At 42.6% G+C, this 15,311-nt stretch overlaps 1 protein-coding gene across 1 annotated transcript in view; it reads left to right on the top strand.

The window, feature by feature from the left end:
* Enpep (glutamyl aminopeptidase) overlaps positions 1–15,311 on the top strand; it is a 69,982-nt gene that overhangs the window by 2,918 nt on the left and 51,753 nt on the right. Inside the window, 2 exon segments of the mRNA NM_022251.2 lie at positions 8,272–8,413; positions 10,256–10,387. Coding sequence (NP_071587.2) covers positions 8,272–8,413; positions 10,256–10,387 — 274 coding nt within the window.

Below are 15,311 nucleotides of genomic sequence, written 5' to 3'. Positions count from 1 at the left end.
GCAGGGAACCTAAAAACAAACCAAGGAAAGGTTAAGAAAACAAACATGAGCCAATGAATTGACTTGGTCTTTAATATTCTTTCGCTGAATGGCCATGCTGGATGCACGCCTTGGTACAGCAGAGTGTGACACACTCAGCTTTCCCATTAAATGTGGGTGTGAAGTTGCTCCTACACAATGTAAGGAGCAACCGTATAGATAATCACTTATGCCTATCTCCAGTTTGGCTTTTCCGGTGTCTTTCACAGCACTGGCAGTGTTTAAGCTGAATCTTTGGTATTATGGTGGGGTTCACACAGAGGCAAACAAGAAGGTAAAAAAGGTCAGGGAATCCTGGTGGGAAGAAGAAAGCGAGTTTGTTGGTGAGATTTCTGTACAGAGGCAAACTAGAGGTCACTGTGGGAAGACACTGGGAAAAGGAGGTCTCTCAGGATAAGGAAGAATGCGAGTGACACGGGGCCATGGATGGGGAAGGACAGAGCTCTCCATCCAGTGTAGAGATACTGCAATGATTAGGGTGGAGAGGAGGGCAAGCCAGGTAACATCCTGATGGGGACAGAAGGACACACGGGGAAGAAAGAAGGGAGGAAAAAAACTCACGTCTGGGAGTTGGCTGATGGTGAGGAAGGAAGGGCTAAAGTCATGGGTTCAGGATGCCCAAGATCTAGCATCCATGTGATGGCTGTAAGGTTAGGATACTGGAAATAGGACACGAAGTTGGTGGAGAAGAAAAGTCCAGTTCTAGACCCATTGAAGCCTGTTAGAAGCAAGGTAGGAATTTGACTAAATACATCTGAAACAAAATGCCAAAGTTCATGATAAGATTTGGTAGCAGTGTGAAAACAGTGCATCTAGGGGAAAATATCTTGCCACACACGTGTGTATATCGGTCGTGAAGTTTTGAATCTTGAAATTTTAGCCGTAGTCAGATGTTTCTCCAAACATCGAACATTATTAGTATAGAGTGAGATCTGTGAGGTCTTATAGGCTTGGTGCAAGGCTGGTGATTTTGCTTTATTTTGGAAGCAAGAAACTTTGACTTGGTCTCTCTTGCATAAAAAGTAGTGTGACTTGGACTTAATTAATGTGCTGATTCATTCAGTCCACCATCCAACTCCAGTGGGATGTGAATGAGTACCCTGCATCAGCTGAGCAGGCCTTGTGCATGACTCAGGAACCTTCCACAGACTGTAGACACAGCATTGGTAGTTGCTACCCCTGCTTCAGAAGCCTTTCTGCTTAAGGATTTAAGCCAAGTTTTATTGTTTGTCTTGCTGGCTCACGTTATTCAGTTGATGAACACGGCCGGGGAGTCCTTACCAGGGAGCACAGTGTCAGGGGTTTTGTTTCTAAAGTTGATACAGAGTGTCCAAGGCTGTGAGTTGTAGATTACCTCTCCTGCCTCAGCTTGGTTGGGGAAGACAGACAGAGGTTCTCCCTGATGGTGAGTTAATAAGCTACGAGGAATATAGTTTTTAAAGTGCTAAATCAAGCGAGTGGCTTATTAACATGGCCCGGGGAGGTCTCTTCAGAAAGCGGTTGCTCAGTACATCTGCCTGAGGTAATTAGTTATTCAGAATATTACACAGTAACTTCTTTCCTGAGTGTCTCCTGCTGGTCTTGGGCAGTCGTCATTCTTTTACAGTCCAGCTCAGCTTTCAAATGGGACTTTTAATTGTGAAGTAGATTGTGCTATTCGATCATTTTATATTGCTATATTATATACACCTTATTTTCAAATTTGCTTAGCTTTTAGGAAAATCTGTTGGCACTGGAAAGGGTTGGTCAAGTATCAACAGAGTTTTTTGAGCTCTTCAGTAGACCACGGGAGAAGCAAGTTGCTTTTGTTTTAGGTTTTTGTTTGCTTGTTTTTTCAAGACAGAATGTTATTTTCTAGCTCTGGCTGTCCTGGAAATCACTGTATAGATCAGGCTGGCCTCAAACTCACAGAGATCTGTCTGCCTCTGCCTCCCGAGGGCTAGGATTAAAGGTATGAATCACCACCTAGCACATGTTACCATTTTTAAATATGGTAGTATTACCTGTAGGACTTACACACAACATATGTCTTTCCCAACACATAGTACAGCCAAATAAATGGATTTTAAATACCTTCAGTTATAGAAAGCACCATGTCAGAAAGTCTGGGCCCGGTGTGGTAGTATATGTGTAAATCCCAAAGATTCGAGGAAAAAGACCTCTGACCCAAGTCATCACGGCCAAATTAATTAATGAAAGCTTTTTCTTTCTTTTTTTTTGCTGATGGTGGGGTTCAAGAGATCAGCAGTAGACATGAAGACAAGGTTTTTAATAGCTCAGGGGTAGGTGTTGGGATTCAGACCTGGGTCAAGTGACTGAGGTGTCAATTTAAAACATCAAGGCAGACCTGGGCTCTGGGTTCTCCCAGGATTCCCTGCCCACTGCATTGAACTTTCTAACCCAGGGGCTGGGTTTCCTCTTATCCAACAACTCTTCACTATATCATTTTAGTTCTTAATCTCTCTCTCTCTCTCTCTCTCTCTCTCTCTCTCTCTCTCTCTCTCTCTCTCTCCTTTCTCTTCCCTCTCTGCTCTATCTCCCTCTGTGTGGTGACTTCACTGACCCCCTTTTGTGTGGCTGGTAAACTTGCCAGGGAACTTCCCCCCCACCAATAAACCTGCCTTTATACTTTCATTTGGTATCAATAGGGAGCTTCCAAATGGGGGATTTGTCAGGCAAAATAAGTTGGGTTCCAGAAACAGAACCTAAGCATAACAAGTCAGTCATGACAACCTCGGGAAGCAAAGGTACAATTGCATGGTGGTCAGAACAAGAGATATGTAGTCACAGGTGAATATAATATATAATATAATATAATATAATATAATATAATATAATATAATCATTGCAATATACAGGTCAACAAAGATGGTTATAATAACCTTTTCAAATAAAGACATGGTACCCGTATCATGGAACAGAAGGTTAAGGTTAAGGTTGCAGGTAGGGCACAGCCCAATCCTTGAGAAACAGTTTTAATCATAAGTAGGAAAGAGCCTAGTTTGTCTTTATTGTAAGATGGCTGTTAAGCCTAAAATGGAGGCAGGCTGGTTCATCACCTGCATATAATCCTAGGACTGGGGTGGCGGAGGCTGGAGGATGAGGAGTTCAAGACCTACCTGGTCACACAGCATGACCCTTCTTAGAAAGGCAAAGGTCCCATAGTTTACCTTCTGGATTCATGGGGGTGTGTCTTGAGGAGTTGTTTCATTTGACGATCCCCCAAGGTGTGGCAGGAAAGGTTTCCACACACCCTGAAGAAACTAAATTGGGTTTTGTGACTCACTAAAGGTCATATGAGGGAAGACAGAAGATTAGAATCTCAGAAGTTTTCCTCTTAGAAGAGCTTTTCCTTTAAAATCCCAGGGATCTACACTTAGACAAGGAAAAAAAGACAAACCAAGGAAAAACAACCCCCAAACCAATACACATTTTGCCTGTCTGCACCCTGGTGATTAACATCATTCACTTCTCTACATAGCCAGGTCACCATAATTGTGTTAGACTCCCATGACTCCTAAGAAGACCACCAAAAAGAAACAGACCCACTGCACCAAGATACTGCAGCTCCACAAGCACAAGCCGGAGCTCCCTATTATAGGAGAAGGACTGGTCAGAGCCCTTTAAAGGAGAGAATGAAAATGGACTAAGCATTCTTCTCTCACCTGAATTCTCTGGAGTTTACTGTGTTCAGCAGAGTAGACTTTTGAAAACCTACACAGTGAGACAGTCTTGCCTGGAAGGGTGGCCTCACCATTCAGGATTTTTGCTTGAGCACCAGAGCCATCCCAATCTCTGTCTCTGTCTCTGTCTCTGTGTCTCTGTGTCTCTGTCTCTCTCTGTCTCTCTGTCTCTCTGTCTCTGTCTCTCTCTCTCTCTCTCTCTCTCTCTCATTACTTTGTTGGCTTATTTCTGAGGTGGGTTAAACTGAAACATGATTATTCCTTTTCCTTTGCCTCTGGGGGGAAATAATCAGAAATCTTTTTTTTTTAAAAGGCAGCTGAGCAAGAATGGGTGGTCCCTTGCTGTATCGTGTTATAAAGCCTTCCTATTCTAGGAAAAATATGAGGGATTCTTCAGAGTCTAATGTATGTACAATCCAGTATAATCTACAAAATGCTTAAAATTAAGGTTTTTGGGTAGGACTTGGTGTATGCCTTTCCAGAAGAAGGAGAGGCAGAGGCAGAGGCAGGGGCAGGGGCAGGGGCAAGGGCAGGGGCATAGGCAGAGGCAGAGGCAAGAGGCAGAGGCAGAGGCAGAGGCAGAGGCAGAGGCAGAGGCAGAGGCAGAGGCAGAGGCAGAGGCAGAGGCAGAGGCAGAGGCAGAGGCAGAGACAAGTGGTTCTGTGAGTTCGAAGACAGCCTGGTCTACACAGTTTCTGGGCAGCCAGGGCTACACAATGAGACCCCGTCTCAAAAATAACAAAACAAAAGCAATGAAATGTTGGTTTATTGAACTGTTAACATTACACTAATCAATAATTATTCTGTTGCAAAACAAATTCTTGGCCAAGGGTTTTCTAGGTAACTTGATTTTAAAAAAAGTTTCCAACTTACAGAAACATTACAAGAATGGTGTCTAGAACTTGTAAAAATAATTTACTCAGATTCACCAATTATTTACCTTTGGCCCGTGTTTGCCTCTCTTCTCTCTCTTTATAATTCAGTTACCTCTTAACATCAGGGCATAACATTAGGTGCAAGGCATTCTCTAACTGTTTAAAAAACAATCAAAGAATTTAACATCAAAATAATTATGCAACCCAGGGCTCACAATTGGATTTCTTCAGTTAACTTGGCAGCAGCCTGTCAGTTTCCTTCTCCTTCTCAGTATCTATCCGTTTGGAAGCCTGTGTCATACTATCACCTCCTTCAAACCCAAGTGCTTCCCCGGCCTTGCTTCATTTTTCTCAATGTCAGTAGTTCTGAAAAGGTTAGGCCAGTTATTTTTAAGAACGCCCCTCAGTTTCCATTTGTGTGACTCTTTTATGATCTTTTAAAATGTCAGATGAACATTTCCATCAGGAGTATCAGGGAATCTGTACTGTAATGCTCAGGAAGGGATGTTACCAGGAGACACAGCCATGTCTGTACTGTTATAAGCCAGTTATTGTTGGTGGTATTACTTTTTGTTTGTTTGTTTGTTTGTTTTTCAGGCCAGGGTTTCTCTGTGTAGCCTTGGCTGTCTTGGAACTCTCGCTGTAGAGCAGGCTGGCCTCAAACTCAAAGTTCTGCCTGTCACTGCCGCTCCACCCCTAAAGGTGTGTACCACCACCACTGGTTTGGTGATGTTATTTTTTAAAACCTTATGCTTCAGGTAATTTCCCATGCATTTTTTTTCTGGAGAATATTTGAAACATGCAAATATGCCTTTACCCGATTCTTTGACGTCTATGGAAGATTTTTCTTAATCTGGTATTCCTTCTAAAATTCTCGGTCTCCAAGGGTTTGAGATGTGTCTCATTGGTAGAATGCGAGTTTAGCAAGCACGAAGTCCTGATGTGACTCTCTAGCATTGCCAAATAAAATGTCTATCATTTACTCAAAGAAGACTTGAAATCAAAGGAGAGTTCCTGGGCTGTCTTAATTAGCTTCTCTGCTGTAATAAAACACTAACCAGAACCAACTTGAAGAAGAATGTTTGGTTTATACTTCCAAGTCACAGACCAGCAACGAGGGAAGCCAAGGCAGAACTCAAGGCAGAAATCTGAAGCAGAAACTGAAACAGAGACCATGGAGGAATGCTTGGTGACTTGATCTCCTTAGTTTGCTTAGCCTGATAGAACCAAGAACCACCTGCTGAGGGGTAGCAGCACCCACAATGGATGGGCCCTCCCACAACAACAACGAATCAAGAAAATGCTCCACGGATACATACAGGCTAGTCTGATAAAGGTAATTTCTCAATTGAGGTTCCTGGTTCCCAGATGACTCTAGTTTATTAAGTTGTCAAAAACTGACCAGACTGATGGTTTAGTTTACCCAAAGGCCCAAGCTTGATGGCTTGAGTTTGATTTTTAGAACTCACATGGTGGAAGAAGAGAACTGAGTCCTGTAAGCTAGCTCTGCTCTCCACACTCTGCCACAGTGTGTGGTTCCCCTGCCCGTTCTATACGCTCGCTACAAATGAAACACACAAAAAAGGGAGGAGGAGGAGGAGGAGGAGGATGAGGATGAGGAGGAAGATGAGGAGGAGAAGGAGGAAAAGGAGGGAGGGAAGGAGTAGGAGGGAGGGAGGAGGAGGAGGGAGGGAGGGAAGGAGGAGGAGGAGGAGAAGAAGAAGAAAAAGAGGAAGAAGAAGAGGAGGAGGAGGAGGAAGAGGAAGATGAGGAAGAGGAGGAGGAGGAAGAAGGAGGAAGAAGAAGAAGAGGAGGAGGAAGAGGAGGAGGAGGAAGAAGGAGGAAGAAGGAGGAGGAAGAAGAAGAGGAAGAAGAAGAGGAAGAAGAAGAAAAAGAAGAAGAAGAAGAAGAGAAGAAGAGGAAGAGGAGGAGGAGAAAGCATTATTCATGGGTTTATAGCTTATTCAGTGGGTTGTAATTCCATCCCTTTATTTTTTTTCTTTTTTCTTTTTTCTTTTTTTCGGAGCTGGGGACCGAACCCAGGGCCTTGTGCTTGCTAGGCAAGCGCTCTACCACTGAGCTAAATCCCCAACCCCCCATCCCTTTATTTTAATGTTCCAGCTCCCATAGGTTTGGCAAGTACTAATCCTGTCTAGCAAACACCTGTGTCTCCTGACTTGTTCCCATGATTCTTTGGGGATTTCTTATTTTCTCGACTTGACAAGATGATCTGGATCATCATTGAATTTGTTTTGTTTTTTGAGAAAATTTCTCTGTGTAGCAGGCTTGGCTATCCTGGAACTCACTATGTAGACCAAACTGGCCTTGAACTCAGAAATCTGCCTGCCTCTGAACCCAAGTTCTGGAATTAAAGGCATGCACCACCACCACTTGTCTACCCAGCCCTAGAAGCAGCACCTTCTCTAAGGAGCCCTGACTCCTGTGAGTAGAGAACAGCATTTGGAACTCGTCATCTGGGAGCAGAGTAATGTCTGTAAGAGTACAGTGTGCATATCTGTGTATGTAAGGATGGAGCTTAATAGTACCTTTAGAATAAATAAAAAGAGCTAATAATTTAGCTTTTGTTGTTGTTATTGTTGTTGTTGTTGTTGTTGTGGTTGTGGTTGTGGTGGTGGTGGTGGTGTGTGTGTGTGTGTGTGTGTGTGTGTGTGTGTGTGTGTGTGTGTGTGTGTGTGTTTTGTTTTGGAGTTTGTTGTTATTGAGACAGGGTCTGGCTTTGTGTACCCAGACTGGCTTGAAACTAAAAGTAATCTTCCTTGCACAGCTTTGCAAGTGTTAGAATTACAGGGGTGAAAGCCATTCTGACTCTTTAGATGAATACTCTTTGTGATATGGGTTCTCTAGTTCATGAGAGCCTGTGTTACTCTTGCACAAATTATTGGTGACATCAATCGATGTTACCTTACTTCTTTGTTTTTATTTTCTGTTCCACCCAATGAGCAGATATAAGTCATATTCTCTTACTGCAATATATATACATATATATGTGTATATATATATATATATATATATATATATATATATGAACTGTTTTCATTTTTAAGTTGGAGAAATGTTAAACATCAACAGTTTAGTGACTGCAGGCACATGCCTAGTCACAGCCACAGGAATGCTGCTGTCTTTTCGGAAGTGAGCTTAGAGAGTCTGAATTTAGAGACTGTGGTGGACATTGCACCCAGAGCCTTGCACACATCAAGTGGATGACCTACTACTGAGCTACAGCCTTAGCCCTCCAAGTGAGGCTTCAGAGCAGGTCGACGTGTACTTCACCCAGGTGCTGGCTCTGCACCAATGTGAAAATGAGCAGGAGTTCTGTCCTTGATGTAGCCTAAGCAAGGAGGAATGTTCCACTGGGAAAAGGGAGGGGTTGAGAAGATAATCCTCTGCTCCATGACGGAACACACCTGCTCACAGCTCCCAACAGTTAGACACAGGCAGCCGGGTCTGCATGTGTTTGCCCCCTTGTAGCTCAGAGGTTTTGGGTAGAGTACCCTCAGAATTCTAAAATCCATTGACAGACATTCGATAGCTTCTTAGACAGAGCTCATGGCAATGTTAATAGTTATAGTAGCATAGCTTATATTTTCTATAGGCATAGAAACACAGGGACTGTCAGAAGGGTAGCATGCATTGTGTTTCTGTTTATTCCTAAGGAGCATAGCGGCCACTGACCACGAACCAACAGATGCCAGGAAGTCCTTCCCTTGTTTCGATGAACCCAACAAGAAGGCGACTTACAACATATCCCTCATTCACCCGAAAGAATACTCAGCACTTTCCAATATGCCAGTAGAGGTAAGCATTTTTAGAATTTTGCTTCTGTGCACACTCAGTTTTCAATACCACTCGAACTACTTATTTAACATAGAAGGGAACCTGGAATTCTGAAACTAAATATGCTGTAGCTATCAATTTAAAAGATTAAGGATACATCTTAGCAATCTTTTTTTCTTTGATTCTAGGAAATTGTCCACTTATAATATCATGGTCCAGCAATCCACTCACCTCGAAATTTTTAAGAAAGACTACAATACGTAGAGATTGGTTGGGGAGCTCTGCTTAACCACATAAACCACTAGTCATGAAAAAAAAATCAATGACACACTTAAAGTTTTCTAGGACAGATTTACTATTTAGACTTTTCGGTTCAAAACAAGCCCTCTTTTTAAAATAAATAAAGCTGTGTAAAAAAAAAATCATTACTTCAATTCTTGGTTCTTCAATTCATGGTACACCATGCCCATAGATTTTCCTGCAGAAAGAACCTATCAACATTGAATTAGTAATAGGCTACAATAACCCTGCCAGGGTACTCGTTAATACAGTACCCTTTCCTGTGTTTCCTCTTCATAATGGGTGGCATTGTTAGCTAAAGACCATTACCCTGAAGTCATGGTTTATTGTGCACACCACGCATTTGATGTGTAAACGAATCAGCCTCACTCTTCAGTATAATTGATCTCTGCCTGGAAACTATACCTCCCATCTTTCTGATTCACTATCTGAAATACCAGTGAAACCCCTTATCCTAATAATAAACTGATCCCTGAAAAGCACAAACCAAACAAAGAGAGTAAATATATAAAGATTAAAATGTAAAATGTCTCCAGCCCCAGAATGAACCCACTTTTCAGATTGTTTTCTTTGGGAAAACTTAGTTTGCATTGGAGAAGAAGGAGTGAAGGATAAAATTTAAAGTTTGACACATGAATTAAAACATGTGGTGAGGGCACAGGTGTCATCACAATGCCCTGGAGTAGATGCGGGAAAGGAAGGTAGGACATGAAAAGGATAACTGACCCCCCCCTTCCCCAGGGCCTATTCACCCTCAGAGACTATTTATCTTTAATTCTGCTAGATTCTGTTACTGGTTGGGAGAAGGATGATTCTCTGGGTTGTTAGAAGAAAGACCTAAAATACCAGTAGAATCTTGTTGGGAGGTGACTTTTCTCTCTGGAGCATGCACTTACCCACAAATGGTCAGAACATTACCACCTAGAGAGCTGTTATAAACAGATGTGCAGATGTTTACGTCACAGTAGCAGGAGTTTGGCTGAGGGCTGGTAGTTGATTGACAGAAGGATGGCAGAACTGATATGGATGAAGAAACCCAGACAAGTTAGTAGCTGGATCAAATAATGGAATCCCTTCTGACAGTGGGGACCAGGGCCTTGACTTTAGTATCCATTCCTTGGCTTTTCAACGTAGATAGCTGGAGTTGGGGAAGAAAAGCCAACACATTATTTACACAGTCACTACTCTCCTGACACATGTTGAAACACGCTGCCTGTTTAATTCTTCCTTTTGCAAGATTCAGCCTATTCTCCATGAAGGGATCAAATCTTAAAACATGGTCAGCTCTGTGGATTCTTTTTTTCCAGATAGGTAAACTCCTGCCCAGTTGATATTCCAGTTAAACTTACTTTTCCTTGAGAGGTCTGATCCAGGCTGTAATTCAGTCATTTCCAGTGTTGACAAAACAAAGTGACTTTTCCCACAGGCTTTTCAGCATCACCCCTTAGCATCTGAGTCACCAAACTTCTTCGAAAATGAAGTTCTGAGTAGGGAGCGGGGCTTAGGGAATTCGTTTGTTTGCCTTATTCATAAAGTAAGAGATAATCTTCTGTTTCCCAATAGAAGAAAGAGACACTGGATAACGACTGGAAGAAAACCACTTTCATGAAGTCCGTCCCGATGAGCACTTACCTGGTGTGCTTTGCTGTACATCAGTTCACCTCGATACAGAGAACATCCAGGAGTGGCAAACCAGTGAGTCTTACTAGATTTCAAATACTCGCCACCCGCGTGTTTGCGGTTAGCTTTCTGGCTTTTCAAAATAATTGCTTATTAGTTTTCCATACAATAGGCAAGAAAAGAAACCCAATTAGCATCATGGTACATTGAACAGTACAGAAGAGTGCAAGCTACAGAACACAGGTGATCAATAAACCGAAGGAACAGCCATTCCTATGCACAGTCTTGAATTATTTTAAAGGGAAAATGCACTGGAAATTCAAAGCCAGCTCCCATATAGAGCAGTCCAAGTATGACAAACTCTATGACCCTACCCAATGTTGTTACAAAGCTAGGCACATGTGTTAGGAAGAGCGCCTCAGGAGAGCTAGTGTGGGGAGGTGAGTATTCTACAAGCAACCAGGAGCTGAACAGTTCATGGTTGTCATGTCTATATGTAATTAAAACCAGGCGGCAACTTCCCAAGGTCCTGATGCAAAAAAAAAAAAAACAAAAACAAAAAAACAAAAAAACAAAACAAAAAATGTGTATTTCAAATTATAAAACTTTTAAATCAACAAACTGGTACAAGACACTTTAAAAAGTTGACAACGTATCAGGAATAGTTTTGAAAGTATGAAATATATAGTTTTGAAATATATGTTATTTTAAACAACGTCTTCAATAACTTCCTTTACATTTTTTTTTGGCATTTATTTATTTAGTATGGGGGTTGAGGGAGTGTATATTACAGCATGGTGCAGAGGTCAGAGGTCACCCAGTGGGGGGTTATTCTCTCCTCTACTACTTCAGTTCTGTTAGAGTAGCACCAGTCCCCTTACCTGACGATTTATCTTGCTTTCCCAATGACTTGCTTTTGAAAAACAAACATCAGTTTTACCTACAATTTTTCTTTTGGTTGGGGAATGGAGAGATGGCTCAGAGGTTAAGAGCGCTGGCTGCTTTTCCAGAGGTCCTAGAGAAGATTATCAGCACCCACATGGTAACTCACAACCATCTGTAACTCTGGCTCTGGGAAATATGATGCCCTTTTCTGGTTACCTCAGGCTCCAGGCCTGCACACGATCCACAAGCTTACGTGCAGGTAGAACACCCAGATACATAGGATAATACAAAAATAAATGTCTTTTTAAATTGGTTTGTTTTGGAAGCCCCCACTTGCCATTCTTTGGATTCTTGTTTGCTTAGAAAGTAAATCAACTCACCTCTGTAACACACACACACACACACACACACACACACACACACACACACACACACACACACACACAACCATAGGACTTTCCACAGTATGTATTTATAAGAAAGAAGTCACTACCCCATCTTACAGATGAGAAACTCAAAGCCAACAGAGTTAAAATGTTTTGCCTAAGAGCCATCTGGGGATTGGTAGGGACTCACGTTCTGTGTTCTTTTCAAAGCGTCATGCTCTGCTAAGTTTTCTGGGAAATGTAGCGGTTCTGAAAATAGCATTTACCTTGTCATCAGTCATTGGGAGGGGAGAGCCAGATGCTTCTACTTCCCATGAAACTTGCTCCTGGAGAAAGGTGCCTTCCTTTAACCCCATTTAACTCAATGGAGTTGATACTGAGACAAGCAAAAACTGGGTTTCCAACATAGATGTTATGGTGAGTGGGGGAACAATCAGTGACCTTGAGCTTGGGGCTCAGGAGGACTGGTCCAGTTCAACAGTTTCTCATGCCTTTGATGTGACTGTTAGTGTGATCAAGGGTACCACCCAGTCCCTTTGTATTATCCAAAGATAATACAGTGTATTGGGGGAATGGCATCAATAAGGGAAATTGCTTTTCTAGACTATACTTCTCATAGGCAGCGGTATGCCTCTGGCTTGGTATTAAGTTGAGTCCATTAGTCGAGGAGTTCATCGTTTTCTCCCAGTGTCATAGCAAATGTGGAATATTTATTGAGTGCTTTCTTTAGAACCCATGATAAACTACCATTGTCATGTACAGGTGTTTCTCCCATTACATTTTTACAACATGATTACATTCTGGGTACTTTCGTTTTATTTTGAGTAGAGCATCAAGACAAGGAAGAAAGGCTGAGTAATTCCTCCATGCTCATGTAGGTTTATGAGTCGGAATGCAGCCAAGCGACCAGCAAAGGACATTCCACTCTTCGCAACTTTCTATTAGCAACTGTGAGCTTGAGTTTCCCAATGGCTTCCCTCACTGAGTCTCCTGGGCAGCTCTGCTTGCCTAGGCGAGTCATTATGGCCTGTATCTGTTTGGCTAGATTCTAAGGATGGGCATTATGTAAAGGAATAGAGCAGTGTAGTGGGAAATACCAGTTTGCAGAAGATCCCAACAGTAGTAAATACTTCTTAAATGGCTCTCCTGCGAAAGCTGACCACAGAATGCTCTGTCTTAAATCAGCAGCGCCTCCCATCCTTCGGAAGGGGAGCGAGGACATCCTGTCACAACTATTCCTTTCTGGTCTCTTTCCTAAGAGACTAAGGAAACTCAACTGCTTTCTGAAATTCCCCTGGGATGCTCTAGTCAGAACCCAGCGAGGTGGTTACTGTGGAGCTGACTCCACGGGACGCCTTGCCCTCTGCCTCTTCTGCTAATGTGAGATAGACTCCCTTAAAAGTTGAACAGAACGTTACCTGAGGACCGGAAGCACGCAATGTGCATGCCATTGCTTCATGAGACTTCCTTTTGCCTCCTCAAGCTCTTCATGTGCTCACCCTGCATTGAAGGCTGGTGTATTGGCTTCCCAGGAGAAACTGTGGCCAGTGTGATACAGCTCACTGCAGAGAGAAGCACAAACAAATAAAATTCTGTCTTAGACCTACAGAAGTGTGACAGAGAGGAAACCCACCAAGTCTTATAACTCTTTTTCAAAAATGAATTATAAGTGGTTAGTTGTAAAAATTTCCTCCCCAACTTGCTTCTTGGTCATGATGTTTGTGCAGGAATAGAAACTCGACTATGACACAGGGAGATAGAAGCCAGAGGATTAGGAGTTCATTACCAACCTTGGCTACAGAGTGAGTTCAAAGTCAGTGTAGATTACATGAGACTCAAAACATAAAGAATATAACAGAAAAATCCATATCAACTCAATATCTACAAAGAAGGAGTTGCGTTGAAAGACAAACGTGAAAGCATACAAAGAAAACCCATGTGCCACTGCGGTTTTGTGGTTTTGTTTTATCCAAATACTCTTCTAACTTTCTGCCCTGCTATAATATTTAGAATACAGATGCAAAACTAAGCACAGTGATGATATCTTCAATAATATCACCTAATGCATATGCAAGAATGGGGTGAAAGCTGTGTAGATGTCTCTCTTTCTCATTCTGATTATTTTGGCATTGATAATGAAACAGAAAAGTCTTCAGGTGGATTATTTTATGACTTTATTGAACATACATGTACTCAGGAACGTTCCAAGTCTTAAGGATAGCGCAGATATGTCAAGCTCTCCCTCTCCCTCTCCCTCCGTCGCCCTCTCTGGGCTGACATGTAAGAGTCAGCCATCACTGCCCAGGGCCATCCGAGCATGCTTCTGATGGTATCATCCTTGAAAAAGCCACAACTTCCTGTTAGTTTTAGTGTCCTGCCTGGTCCTGGGCCATTTGCTGTGGTGTATCTGTCTGGAATAGTTCAGTTGAGACCCTGCAAACCTCCAAGGGGTGAATGGTGCTAGGAAATAGGGCTATTACCTGTTAGTTGTGAGACCGTCCATAGGTTTTTATAAATAACATAGGAATTGACATGAATTCAATAGGGACGAGAGGTCAGCGACAGGTTTACATTCTGTGACATTCCCGAGCAAACCAGGATGTGTGATCAGATTTTCAGGGGACAATGTCAGCAATGGAGATGGGAACTGAGATACAGCAGACGGGTAGCATCCTCAGGTGAACCCAGGTCCTCTCCTGATGTCTTAGTTTAGGTTTGACCACTGTGAACAGGCACCGTGACCAAGACAACGCTTAACAAAGGACAACATTTAACTGGGGCTGGCTTACAGGTTCAGAGGTTCAGTCCAGTATCATCAAGACAGGAACATGGCAGCATCCAGGCAGGCATGGAGCAGGAGGAGCTGAGAGTTCCACGTCTTCATCTGAAGGCTGCTAGGTGAAGACTGGCCTCCAGGCAGCTAGGAGGAGGGTCTTTATATATATATTAAAGATTTATTTTATTTATATGCGTACACTGTTGCTGTCTTTAGATGGCATTGGATCCGATTACAGATGGTTGTGAGCCACCATGTGGTTGTTGGGAATTGAACTCAGGCCCTCTGGAAGAACAATCCATGCTCTTAACCACTGAGCCATCTCTCCAGATCCCTAGGAAGAGGATCTTAAAGCCCAGGTCCACAGTGACATGATTTCTCCAACAAGGCCACACCTACTCCAACAAAGCCACGCCTCCTAATAGTGCTATTCCCTGGGCCAAGCCATCACACCTAGCTTTGAGCAGGCAATGGTAGCAAGGTGTTTGTCAGTCTGAAAACTGGTTCTTTCTGTTTGTAGAGTCTTCCCAAGTTTAGTGTCCTGATATCAGATCTGTACACGATTTCATGGTCTACCACCATGGTCAATTTTTTTATTCTCCTGACCTAGATAAATCTCTTGTCTCTTGAGATGGGGTAGCCTGGATGCTTTTCTAGTCTCTATCTCATGCTTTACCACAATGACAACTCTTTGCTCTGTTTGGTTCCTGGGTTTCTGAAATTATGTCTGAAAGCTTTTCTAAATGAAGCCCCTGCAAATCGAATAGCTTGACTTTCACCGTTCATTGTGTGGGTACCAAGAACCTATAATTTTGTATCTCAAAAGCACAAGATTCACTTCCAGTTTTCCCCCTCATTCTCCATTGCTCTTAAAAGCAATGTGGATGCCACCTTGTGCTGTCACTCACACTGAAGGAAGTGCAGATAAAGAGTCACCAAGGCTAAATAATGG

Source organism: Rattus norvegicus, chromosome 2 (genome assembly GCF_021556685.1).
Source record: "Rattus norvegicus strain SHRSP/BbbUtx chromosome 2, alternate assembly SHRSP_T2T, whole genome shotgun sequence".
Taxonomy (NCBI): Eukaryota; Metazoa; Chordata; class Mammalia; order Rodentia; family Muridae; genus Rattus; species Rattus norvegicus.
Note: the sequence above shows the minus strand (reverse complement) of the source record. Positions and strands in the feature narration are given on the sequence as shown.